Genomic DNA, 13,237 nt, shown 5'->3' on the forward strand with positions numbered 1-13,237 from the left:
TGTCTCTCCCACTGGCTGTAAGCCCTGTGAGGGCAGGGACTAGGGCTGGTTTTGCTCACACAGCACCGCCAGCACCCAGCACAGGGCCTGGTATACAGTAGGGCTCATAGAGAGTTGCTGAATGAATGAATTAAAATTAAGTAAGTCTACAGTGAATCTTGTGGGTTGCTTCCTTACAATATAAGCCCTACAAGGGCAAGGACCACATCTATCTGGCTCATCATTACATCTACACCTAATAAACACCAGCACGTGGTAGGCACCCGATAAGCATTTGTTGAATGAAAGCATTAATTCTAATCAATTAATATTGTGTAAATGTTTATTTGCAGTCTCTTCCACTCTCCCCACCCCCAAGATTATAAACGTGATGAGCCCAGGGTCCACATCTGTGGCATTTATCTCTGTATCCCTGTCGTGTGGTAATCAGATGAAAAAGCAAGCAGAGGTAGCCTCATGGGGAGGAGTTTGAGCCATCACAAACCCTGGACTCGGAGCTCAGTCCAGATTTTACAGAAAACTGGGAAGGTCAGGGAAGGCCAAGGGGCATTTATTTGGGTTACAGAACGTCGGGAGGATTGTGTGGTCTGCAGCACCCCTGGGGGAGGGGCAGAGGAAGGAGGCCTTGACCATAAGGGCCGGGTGTGCCCGGCTGAGAGTGTGGGCACGAGAGGTTTTTAAGCAAGGCACTTGTGCCTCGAGGAGCAATTTCTGTGCAGCAGATAGACACAATAGAATCTCTGGATTTCATGCGGCCTTATTGGGCCTCCCATTGTCCCACCTGCACATTTGAAAAATGGGGACACCGAGAGTCAGGAGAATACCTGGGTGGACTGCGGGTGAGTCATTGCTGGCGTCCATGGCCCCATATACCCACCGCCCTGCGAGGGAAGGAGCTGGAGATTGGGGGTGGGGGTGGGGGTGGGGAAGGGAATCTGGGCCGTACACAGACCAATTCTGCTGCCCCTCTGTGGCATGCTGGCCTGGCGTGGCACCAGGAACCGCTCTCCAGACTCCCAGAGCCTGACAGCCTTCATGAAAAACCATGCTAATCCAAGAAAGGTAGCTAGAATTTATTCTGTTTCCATATAGCGGCACGCCTAAGAGACTTATCATCATCATCACCACCAGCAGCATCCTCATCATAAAGTATTTACGTGATGATTGTTGGAGTCTTTACAGTTTGAATAAGTGGGGGGGGGTCCTCAGCAGAGAGTTGGGGAAGGGGACCTTCCGACTCAAACAGGCAGACTCAGGGCCATGGTGTCTAGCCCTCACTGAGCATTTATTTACTCAGTGCCGGGCCTAGAACTAGCCAAGGTTGAGGGGAAACAGCACCCCAGTCTCCACAAGACCAAACAGAAGGCGGGGGAGCCATAAACTGGTACAAAGTCCTGAGGAATCTGGACTTTCATTCACTCTCATCCAAGTGGGGGAGTCAGAATAAAGCTTCATGCCGGATATTTTTAATGCAGAATTATATTGAATTCTCCATGCAGAATTAGATTTGACTGCATGTGCTGAGGAGAAAAGTAAAATAAGAGAGATTTAATCAAGATAAAAGTTTAACTTCTTTCGCCTAGCTGCAGGGTTAGGCATTCTGGGCTGGTAGGGCATCTTCCCTGACATTAGCAATGAAGATCCTTTCCAGTTTTTCATTCTGCCATCCCTGTAATATGTCCTTGTCCTCATGGTCCATCTGGCTGCTGAAGTTCCAGTCATCACATCCACATTCCAATTAATAAGATGAAGGAAGGGAGGAAGTCCAAAGCCCCTCTTGTGTCTTCGAACCACTGCCCTTGCTGGAGACACTTGCTGCAGGGGTGTAAGAAACCACAGGTCTGATACATTTATTGAAGGGCCAGCCTACTCATTGCATCAGTCATTTTTACAGCAGATTTTCTTTTTAACCATTTTGTTTTCTTTGCATGTTTTGCCCTTTTCCAGTTTCACCAGCTCCAGGCTCCCATCCTCGCCCCCCTTCAGGCGATTCTCAATCAATAACCAAAGTGAATGTTTTGTTTTTTTTTTAATTTGGTAAAATGGTGAAATTCACATAACATAAATTGAACCATTGTAAAGGGAACAATTCAGTGGCATTTAGTGCATCCACAATGTTGTGTAACCCCCACCTCTATATAGATCCAAAACATTTTCATCACTCCAAAATAAAACCCTGTGCCCCATAAGCAGTTAGTCCCCAGTCTCTGCTGCCCCCAGCCCCTGGCAACCATCAGTGTGTTTCTATGGCTTTACTTAGTCTGGATATTTCCTATGAATTAAATCATATAATATGTGACTTTGTGTGTCTGGCTTCTCTCGCTTAGCATATTGTTTTTGAGACTCACTCATTCCCTTTTATAGACTGAACAATGTTAAACAATGTTTATCCATTCATCTACTGATGAATATTTTGGTTGTTTCCACTTTGTGGCTATTGTGATTAGTGTTACTATGAACATTCCTGTACAGATATTTGTTTGAGTACCTGTTTTCAAGTCTTCGGGGTTTATAATCCCAGGAGCGGAATTACATGGTAATTCCATGTTTGTGCCATTTTACACAGTCACCAGCAATCAAAAAGATTCCAGTTTCTCCACATCCTTGCCAACATTTGTTATTCTCCATTTTGGTTTTTATCGTAGCCATCCTCATGGATGTGAAGTGGCATCTCTTCGTGGTTTTGATCTGCATTTCCCTAATGACCGATGATGATGAGCATCTTTGCAGGTGCATATTGGCCATATGAATATCCTCTTTGCAGAAATATCTTTAAGTTCTTTGTCCATTTTTACATTGGTTATTCTTTTTGCTGTTGAGCTGTAAAATTTTTTTTTAAATATTCTGGATACTGGACCCTATCAGGTGATTTCAGTATGTTGTCTTTTTACTTTCTTGATAATGTCCTTTGAGGGACAAAGGTGTTAAATTTGGATAAAGTCCAGTTGATCTATTTTTTCTTTTGTTGTCATATCTAAGAATATGTTGCCAAATCTAAAGTCATGAAGATTTATGTGTAGGTTTTCTTCTAAGAGTTTTATAGTTATAACTATTATATTTAAGTCATTGATCCATATTCAGTTCATTTTTGTGTATATGGTGTGGGATAGGGGTGCAGCTTCATCCTTTACATATGGATGTCCGATCCCAGCACTTTTTCTTCTCTTTTTCAAAAGATTTATTTATTTATTTTAGAGATAGAGTGAGTGAGAGAGTGCAGTGGGGAGGGGCAGAGGGAGAGGCAATGAGAATCTTATACAGACTCCACACTGAGTGTGGAGCCTGACGCGGGGCTCAATCTCATGACACTGAGATCATGACCTAAGCTGAAACCAAGAATCGGATGCAGCCCAGGCATCTGAGCACATAGGCAGCCCCCAGCACCACTTCTTGAAGAAATTATTCTTTCCCCTATTGAATGGTCTTGGCACCCTTGTCAAAAATCAATTTTCCATGGATGTATGGGTTTATTTATGGACTCCCAATCCTATCCCATTGTCTAGATGTCTATCCTTGTCAGTGACACACTTTTTAAATTTGTAGTAAGTTTTGGGGCACCTGGGCGGCTCAGTCATTAAGCGTCTGCTTTCATCTCAGGTCATGATCCCAGGGTCCTGGGATCAAACCCCACATCGGGCTCCCTGCTCAGTGGGAAGCCTGCTTCTCCCTCTCCCACTCCCCCTGCTTGTGTTCCCTCTCTCGCTGTGTGTCTCTCTGTCAAATAAATAAAATCTTTAAAAAAAAATTTTATAGTAAGTTTTGACATCAGGAAGTCTGAGCCCTCCAAGTTTGTTTCCTTCAAGATTGTTTTGCCTTTTTGGGACCTCTTGTGAATCCTTATTACTTTGAGAAATGGTTTTTCTATTTTTGCAAAAAAAAAAAGGCCATTGGAATTTTGATAAGAGTTGCATTGAATCTAGAGATTGCTTTGGGCAGTATGGCCATCTTAATATTGTCTCCCAGTCCATGAACTTGGGATATTTTTCTATTTATTTAGGTTTTCTTTAATTTCTTTTGGCAATGTTTTCTAATATTCCTCGCACAAGTCCTTCAGCTCCTTGGTTAAACTTATCCTTAAGCATTTTATTCCTCTGAATGCTATTGTAGATGAAATGATTGTTCTAGTTTTCCTTTCAGATTGCTCCTTGCTGCTGGGCAGAAACACCACCCATTTGTGCACATTGATCTTGTACTCTGTAACCTACTCTGAACAGTGTTTATCAGTCCTAACAGCATTTTGTCGAATCTTTAGGGTTTTCTGCATATTAGATCATGTTATCTACAAACAGAGTTAATATTACTTCTTCCTTTCCAGTGTGGATGCCATTTTTTTTCTTGTCCATTTGCTCTTACTGGAACTTTCAGTGCAACATTGAACAACCACGGTGAAGGCAGGCATCCTTGTCTTGCAGCCGATCTTCAGGGCGTGTTTCTCCCTCTGTCGGGTCCCAGCTCATAGGCCATCATCTCAGTGAGGCCTTCCCCAACCACCCTACCCCAAAAAAAGCAGTGCTCGCCTCGACGGGACCCCAGCCTGGAACTGCCTGGTCTTTTGCTCTGCTTTATTTTCCTCCACAATGCCTAATACCATGTGATATCTTTGCATGATTGTTTACTGTCTGTCTCCTTTCACTAAATTGTAAATTGTTCAGTGCTGCCCCCCTGGCCCCTAGAAAGGTGCCTGGCACTTACGAAGCACCCAGTAAATATCCAGTGTGATGAATGAATGAATGAATGAATGAACGAACGAACGAATGCAATTTTCATACATGGAATTAAATTGTTCATGCTCTTTTATAGATTTGCTTTTTCTCACATTATGTCTTGGGCATATCCTTTTTTGTAAGCAGACATCTCCATCATCCGTTGTAATAACTGCGGGAACTCCTTCGTATAGATGTCCCATAATTTCTTCAACAACCCCCTATTGGTGATCCATGCAGTGACCTTCCTTGTGTGCCTCTTTGCTCCCTTGTCCAGTCATGAGTCTGACACTTTAAAAATATAATGTCCCATGAGACGGGGATACATTTTTGCTCCCTATTCTTTTAATAATCTGAGTGTATTTTGTTTATTTTGTTTAGAGATGTTTCTAAATTTTTCTCTCATATCCGAACGCTTGGTTAGGGTATCCCAGAGCCTGACATTCAATTACATTTTTCTTTTGTAGCTCTTGCCTACTTCCAGGTTGTTTTCATTAATGACTAGGGTTTTCAATAGTGAGCAGTCTAGTTTGACCAAGCTTCAAAGTTCTTCTTTTCAAATGTGAGAGGTGTCTCTGTTGGAGATCTTTGATTCTTGTTCCTTGGGGAAGTTTGGCACTGGGTCCCCAGAGGGAGAAACCTGAAGCAAGTGAGTCTCAGCGCGGCCCTCCGGGTTCTGGAACAGTCCACCTGGGGCCATCACCAGGGACTGCCCCAGCACAGTGGCATGCCCTGTAACGGGCACTCGTGTTCTGCAGGAAAGGTCTGGGTCCCCAAGCAGAAGCCGATGGATCCTGTGCTGGAAAGTGTGACCTTGGAGCCAGAGCTGGAGGAGGCGTTGGCGAACGCCTCAGATGCGGAACTCTGTGACATCGCAGGTAAGAGGCTTTCCAGAAGCTTCCCCACGTCTTCCAGAAGGGTTTGACCTGCCTTTGCAGGGAGTCTTAGGTGGTTTATTGCAACATGAACACACTCTCTGTTTCTAAAAAGGACTAGAGGAGACCACGAGTATTAAGAAAGAAAGCCAGTATCAAAAACCAAAGTGAGGAAGTAGAAATAAAACCACCCAAACCTATCACTCCACAGAGCCATCTGTTGCCATGAGAGCCCATCCCAGACAGATGTGGAAGCATCCCAGGGAGGGCCGACATAGGTCCTCTACCAGCCACTGCATCAAATCCTGCCCAAGCCACCTGGGAAGCGAGAACAGAGCGGGACAGGCAGAGGGTGTGGACAGCTCAGGTTTGGGGGGCGCATGAAGGGCTGGAGCAAAGTCATCTCACTGTACAACCTTGCAAGGCTCAGAGATCCAGGCTTTGAGGAGCTCGCCCCGCATTGCATATTTGTACAACACTGTCCATCTCAAAATGTGTTTCCTTACAACCTTCACAGACAGCCCTTAGGCTCCAGAGGTGGCCTGATATTCAGAGCCCTTCGCCACCCTTGTCTCCTTATTACAGTCTAGTCCCTGCCCTGTGTGCCCTGAGTTCCGGCCCCACCGAGGGTTGGGCTCGGGCCGCAGCAAACACCCCACGTGCCCACCGCGGTGGTGCTCCCTGGCCTGGAGGGTTGGGGGTGCTCTTTTCATTCTGCAGACTTGGGAGCTACTAACCACCCAGCTCAGATAATGACAGGAGTGTGGATGGGGTGAGAAGAGACTCAGGGCAAGTGGGAATGGGAGAGAAAAGAATCAGCTGTGACAATGAGGTTGGGGGAGGAGTCAGGAGGGTTCCAGATTTCTGGCTCTGGGCACTAAGTGGATGGTGGTGCCGTTAATGAAGGTGGGTATATTAGTCTGCTCAGGTTGCCATACAAAATACCACAGGTTGGACCGCTTAAACAACAGAATCTTATTTTCTCACAGTTCTGAAGACTAGAAGTCCAAGATGGTGGCAAGTTTGTTTTTTTCTGAGCCCTCTCCCTGACTTGCAGATGACCTCAGCTCACTGTGTCCCTCTGTGCATGTGTCCCCTGGTGTGCCTTTGTGCATCCTAATATCTTCTTATAAAGATGCCCCGCAGATAGGATTAGGGCCCACCTTAACACCTTCTTAAAACTTACCTCTTTAAAGACCTTATCTCCACAGACAGTTGCAAATTCAAAAGCACTGGAGTTAGGACTTCAACATGTAAATTTTGGAGGGACATAATTCAGCCCATAACAGTGCGAAACGAGGAGTTTTAGGGGAAGGACTGAGTTATTTGTGGGATCTTTGGAGTTTGAGTTGCCTGTGGGCCACCCAGAAGGGGACAGCTGGACTTGGAAGTCTTCAGGAATGCAGAAAGATCTGTGGTGTCATTAGCACTGTTAAGCTCCAGGCTAGGTGGGTGCCTGGGGCCCTGGAGGCAAGTGCCCCGGCCAGCCCTGAGATGAGGAGCCGAAATGGGACGAAGCTACTCACAGTGGGCGCCAGTGAGCCACACGTGGCCCGGGAACCAAAACCAAGTGAAGGCAGAACCTAAGGCGAGAGCTAGGAAGACAGAATGGGGGCTCAGGGCTGGCTGGGAGACCCAGGGCCATGTGAGGCCAGAGGCCAAGTGAGGCCGCAGGGCTAGGGGATCGGCCGCTGCAGCTGTCTTCTGCCTCCTCCCAGCCTCCGGCTTCTCGTGGGCGTCGTGCTGAGTCCTGATGGCATTTGTGCTGGGGAGTGGGAAGTGGGTGGCTCTCATCTAGTGGAACCATCAGGGGAGGGACAGTGAGAAGACTCGTATGACACGGGGTGGGCCTGGCGGCCAAAGCCAGGCTGCAAGGAGCCAAGGAGTGCGTGATGGGGAGAGCCAACGTGTAGATTCTGAGTCCAAAGAACCGTTCTCCTCACGACGCCGAACATCCGGGAAAGGTCACGGGGCAGTGGTTTGCAGGGTGTCGGGGCTGAGAGAGAAAGGCTTTCGTTTTCGCCGCAGAGTACAGAAGCAGCAAATATTTCACCCAGATGGGAATGGAGCGCCTAACTGGGGGAACTTCGCTGGTTCGCTTTGCACTTCCACATTTGGTTTATTAAAAGCCGCGAAAATCATATTAGGGTCCTCACTATGCTCCTCTATTTCCAGCAAACCATCTCCGTGGCTGGGGGCCCCCTGACTTCCAGTTAAGCTGTGCAGCAGGGAGGTGGCTGGGTGACACCGTGGCCCAGCATGTCCACACTGACTCACCCTGGGGCTGTTTTTATCCCAGCCCTTCTCCTCTGCTGGCGCTCCGTGATGTCACGGCCCTCATCAGGCAGCTCGGAGGGACTATCGAATGGCTCCACAGTCAGAACCGCCAGTGCCTTTGTCAAAATAGAACTGCAGCATCGCGCTACGTGTCTGTGTTGGTTTCTTGAAACAATTTCCCTTTATTTTTGTTGGCGTGGCTGATTACTATTTTCTGTTCATGATACCATACCCTTCCGTTGTCCGGAGAGGAGAAGGGGAGCTGTAAGTCAACACCAGCATCCACTGGCTGACCTTGGGCGCCGGCCACTGCGTATCAGGCCTTTGAAAGGTGGCGGGGGCTCTGGGGAAGGAGGGACGGCATACTTGTCGACCACCCCCTTATGGCCCAGGTGCTGTGGGGGTTGCTTCTAGTACCTTGCTGCATTTCTTGACCACAGAAATCCTAAGAAGTGTTACCGTTGTCCCTGTTTGATGGATGGAGGAAGGAGGCACGGTGACATTAAATGCCTAGCCCGTGGGACTTGAACCCAGGCAGCTTCCTCCGAGGGCACGCTCCTCCTCCTAGAGCACCAGATCCCACGACCCAGATGAAGCCATCCTCTGAGGGGCCACAGAGGGTGGGCAAGAGGAGGTTCACCGCCAAACCCCATGGAGCCGGCTGGGGGGAGCGTGGGGCCATGTTAGGAAAGTCTCTGTATGTCACAGGAGGCCATTGACCCCTTAAGGTCAGTGGGGCTGAGGGGAGCGTTGGGAGAGGCCAGATGAAAGCAAAGGTTTAGGCACAGGTGGTGGTGCTCAGAGGATGGGGGGATGTAGGGGGCAGGCCCCAGGGAAGGTCAAGGGCTAAGGTGGGTTATTTGGGGACTGTCTGAGGTGCAGCTGTTCCTAGCGCTGGACCTGAGGCCAAGAGGCCAAGTTGTCAGGAGGACGCGAGGCATTCTGGCCGGAGGTGCCAGAAGATGGGGGGGGGGGGGGAGGGGCGGGGTGTGTGTGCAGGAAGAGCTGTTTGCCAGGGGTCTATTCAAAAACACCACAGGCAGTAGAGGCGGGACCTTGTGTGAGCGTCTGGCGTGGCTAGCTGGAGGTTCAGATCTCTCTCAAGGATGGGGTTGCTGGAGCCATGAGTGTGGAGGACTCAGCAGAGAAAGAAAAGTAAGGCGAGGAGGGTATAGGGTCTGCGGGGCATTTCGAGTCTAAAGGACTTCGCTCCCAGGCAGAGCTTTCCATTAACTTAGTTTTTGTTCCCTCATTCACATACTCAGCAGCCATTTATCCAGCGTCTTCCCACTGTGTGTGCCCGGCTCTGGACGAGCCCTGGTAGAGAAGTGTCCGGAGACAGTGGGCTCTTGCCCTCACAGAGCTGACGTTCAGCAAATACTTAGGCCAATAAGAAGTGACAAATGAGAGTGAGTGTCGTACAGAGAAAGGACAGGGTGCAAGAAGGGGGCTTGGTTAGGTGCTGGGGCAGGCGGGCATGAGGATAGAGGCTGAAGCTGAGCCACGAGGAGGAAGAACAGGGGTGAACTGTGGGGAGTGGGGGAGACGTGTCCCAGGCTGGGACACAGCAGGAGAGAGGCCCTGAGCCCCTCTGAGTGGCTTGCTTGGTACACATCCTGCAGGCTTGACATTCGGCAGCGATAGGGACACCCAGCAGATGAGTCACACCGACTCCGGTGTGCCCGGGGAAGGCAAAGCTGTGGACTCTCATTTGTTCGTTGGTTTTCTTGTCTGTGTACCACTCGTGCATGCATTCATTTGCACATTGAGCCCACGTGCATTGTCAAGCTACTGTGTGCTAGGATGCATCAGATCTAGGTGCTGCCCTCGGGGGACCCAGGAGGTGAGGAGGAGGACAGACCAGAAGCATATACATTTCAACATGAGAAGTGTGACCACGGGGTAATGAGCAGAATGCACAGGGCCCTGATGGTGCTGAGTTTTTGGCTCGTGGCCTTGGGTTGTAACGCAGAGGCCACTGGGAGTCCACTGCAAGCACTTGGCATTATCAGTGCCTCCTCTCCCCAGTCAGGGATGTGATCCTGACTCACCTTTAGGGACCCTTCGGGTGGGGCAAGACCCAAAAGGGAATTGGTGGGAAGAGACTCTCCCTTCAGAAGGGCCCCGTCCCCAGGCCGCCCCCCGGGCTGTTGGCACCCCCAGCTCTTGTGACTCTCAGAGACAGTCTTGGCCCACCGACCCCGGCTTCTGGGGTCCTCTCACATCCTTAGGCATTGGTTTTCCTCATCTTCTGCCAGGGGCAGCATGTGGCTTCTCCTGGAGCGGTTTGACTGCACCCAAGTCCTGGGCCGAAGCTGGCTTCTCCCACCAGTTTCTGTGATGCAGGAAAACACCTTCCCGCTGTCTGCTCTCTGCCCGGGGCCAGCCAAGCAGCTGGCGGCCGGGGGGCCCAGGACGTGTGCTACAATTTCTCTGCATCCTAAGTGGAATTGCAAACTGAGTGAACCCTGCCAAGGCAGAAGAGGAAGGGGAACTCGATGTTCTTTTTCAGAGTTCAAAAATAGTCCTTTTTGAGTTTTGAGGAAGATCTGGTCTTAAAAAAAAAAAAAAAAATCATGTTCCCCAGTGCTAAATTCAGCCTTGCCAATATCTACAAAGAATGAAGTGGCAGGCAATGCTGATGTACTGTTTTCCTCTATCATTCACTTCTGGTGACATGAGTGTGCAAAACCAAGCAAGGGGGGAGTCATGATTTGGTGCCTAGGGCAGGTCGGAGGATCGGAGCCACCAAGCAGTCTGCTCAGCAATGGAGATTTTGCTTGGTGCCTCCCGCCCCCACCCCAAGTCCCTCCCCTCTCCTCTATCCCTTCCTTCCTCCTTCCCTCCTTCCCTCCCTTCCTTCCTTCCTACCTTCCTTCCTTCCATCCTACCTTCCTTCCTTCCTTGAACCCTAACTTCCTCTGAACTACAAACAATTTTATTTCTTCTGAGGACCGCTATTGACATGTATGTTGCCTCCTAGAATAGGCGTGTTATCTATCCTTAGAACTCTGACATGGGGCGGGGACATTTTAGAACTTTGGAACTACTAATGACCTAATTTGTGGAGGAGTGGATGGGACCACTCACTTAGAAGCCAGGAGGGTCCTCACTGAGCAAGCTTTGACAAACCATTTCCCTCTTGAGCCTGCTCTGCCCTCTTGTAAAAATCAAACGGGATAAAAAGATGAGATGTTATACGTAACTAATGAATCATTGAACAGTACATCAAAAACCAACGATGCACTATATGGTGGCTCACTGAACACAATTTAAAAAAAAAAGATAAGATGTTGTGTGACCATTAGGTGCTACATGAGGGTAAGAGATTGGCATTCAAACATGCTCCCCTTTGTAGGTGAAAAGACTGAGGCCCAAAAAAGTGGAAATGTCCTGGACAAGGTTGCCCAGCAAATTGGTACCAAAGCCCAGCCTGGACCCAGGTCTCTTTCCTCTGTCCCCGGGCACTTCCTTGTAATGTTCCTGCCCCCCTTTCTGGACCATTACAGGAAGCTGGCATCAAGCACAAAATGCATTTTCCATCTCCCACCTCTCTATACCTCTCAGCAAGACCAGCCAGCCATATGATGTTCCATCTTTCCTCTGATTCTTAACAACCTTTCCAAACTGTTTTTCCAAACGGGGGTCCCAGCAGCAGCCCAGAACCACCACAAGCCACACACCCCCACGGACCCATGTGGGAGCAGGAAGAGTCAGCTTCAGAAGGTGGCTCCTGGTGAGCTGAACCCCACTGCTGCTGACTCAGGCCATGGCCCCCACTGCCTACGTAGAAGCAGCCTAAATTAAAACCTAGAGAGCTCTAAAAAATGCAGATGCCTCTCCCTGTCAGTTCTCCTCAGTGATGAGCAGGAGAGTCTAATTTTAGCAGAGAAGATTCTTAGAATGTGAGAAACAGAAGGGCTTTGAGATCGTCTCATCCTGTGGTTCTCAGCCCACTGAGCATCAAAATCATGCAAGGAGATTAAAAATATATCTGCAGAGATTCAGTTCAGCTGGTCCAGGGGAGCACCAATATTGTCGTGAAGCTGCGGGTGATTTATATGTGCAGCTGGGATAGAGAACCAAAGGTCTTGTCTTTCCCCTTCTCTCACAGAGGAGGCTGAAGCCCAGAGAGGGCTAGGGACCTGCCCCAGGTCACACAGAATCAGGGGTATAGTCAGGACTGGAACTTGGGTCTCCTGACTCCTCACCAAGGGCTCTCATGTAGTCTCTCTCACTAGAAATCATGTCTAATGAAATGGCCAGGGGAATTAACATAAAATCCATCAGCACATATTTACCAAATACTGTATTCTGGAGGAGGAGGAAGAGAGGTAATATTCTTCCCCCACCTCTGGAAGCCCAAAGTCTGGCAGAGGAAGCACGCATGCACCCAGCTACCTCTAACACTATGTAGACTGTGCTGGGATAAGCACAGCAGGTGCGGTGGGAGAAGTAGGGAGGGCAAGGGAGGATCCCAGGAGCCTCCCTGAGAGAAGAAGTGTTAGTCCAAGTCTTAAGGATAGGAAGGTAGGGTTGTTGGGTCAAATACAGGATGCGCAGTTCGATTTGAATTTCAGATAAACAATGACTAAGTTTTTAATATAAGTAGATCCCAAATACAGAATGGGACACACTTATACTAAAATATTATTCGTTGCTTCCCTCTCTCGCTGTGTCTCTGTCAAATGAATAAATAAAATCTTAAAAAAATAAAATAAAATATTATTCATGCCTATCTGAAATTCCAATTTAACTGAGTGTCCCGTATTTTCATTTGCTAAATCTAGCAACCCTACGGGCAGCACAAGGCAGATGGAGAGAGAGTCACCGGTAGAGGGCACAGTCTTGACAGAAGCGGGAGAACGCACCGAGCTGTGGCCATTTTGTCACGGGAACAGAAAGGGTGCGGGTGAGGGACAAGCCACTGAAGCAGCTGGCCCAGGGAGGGCTGGTGGGGCCACAAGCTACCATCCTCCCACCCGGGTGCCTGCAAAGCCTCACAGTCCCCGTGTCCTTCCCTCCCTCTGTCTCCACACACAGCCAGAGTGACACTCCCAGAACTGAGTCAGGCCATCTCAGTCCCTGCTAAGGCATCCAGTGGCTTCCTGGCCGCACCTAGGGGAAGACCTACGAACTCCTTACCTCAACCCAGAAGACCCTGCAGGATCTCAACGTGCCTGTTTGAATTAAATCTACTCCAAAGCGTTGTTGGGAGGATTCAGGGGGATGGTGTCAGGCAGTTTTCAAGCTTGGCTGCCCCCTGTAACTACCTAGGGAGCTTGAAAAAGGCAAATGCCTGGCCCCACCCCTAGAGATTTTGGTTTAATTGGTCTGGGGTAGGCCTGGGCATCAGGAGTTTGAAAAGATGCCCCAGTGATT

General features: G+C 49.0%; 1 protein-coding gene across 4 annotated transcripts in view; it reads left to right on the plus strand.

Moving 5' to 3' along the window:
• TMOD1 (tropomodulin 1) overlaps nucleotides 1–13,237 on the plus strand; it is an 84,938-nt gene that overhangs the window by 41,790 nt on the left and 29,911 nt on the right. For all 4 annotated transcript variants that reach the window (XM_064579927.1, XM_064579926.1, XM_045882753.3 and 1 more), the window contains one exon: nucleotides 5,462–5,581. In XM_064579927.1, the coding sequence (XP_064435997.1) occupies nucleotides 5,462–5,581 (120 nt within the window). The remainder of the gene's footprint in view (nucleotides 1–5,461; nucleotides 5,582–13,237) is intronic.

This window comes from Mirounga angustirostris, unplaced genomic scaffold (assembly GCF_029215605.1).
Source record: "Mirounga angustirostris isolate CCGP_5_RB_7025 unplaced genomic scaffold, mMirAng1.0.hap1 SCAF_15, whole genome shotgun sequence".
NCBI lineage: Eukaryota > Metazoa > Chordata > Mammalia > Carnivora > Phocidae > Mirounga > Mirounga angustirostris.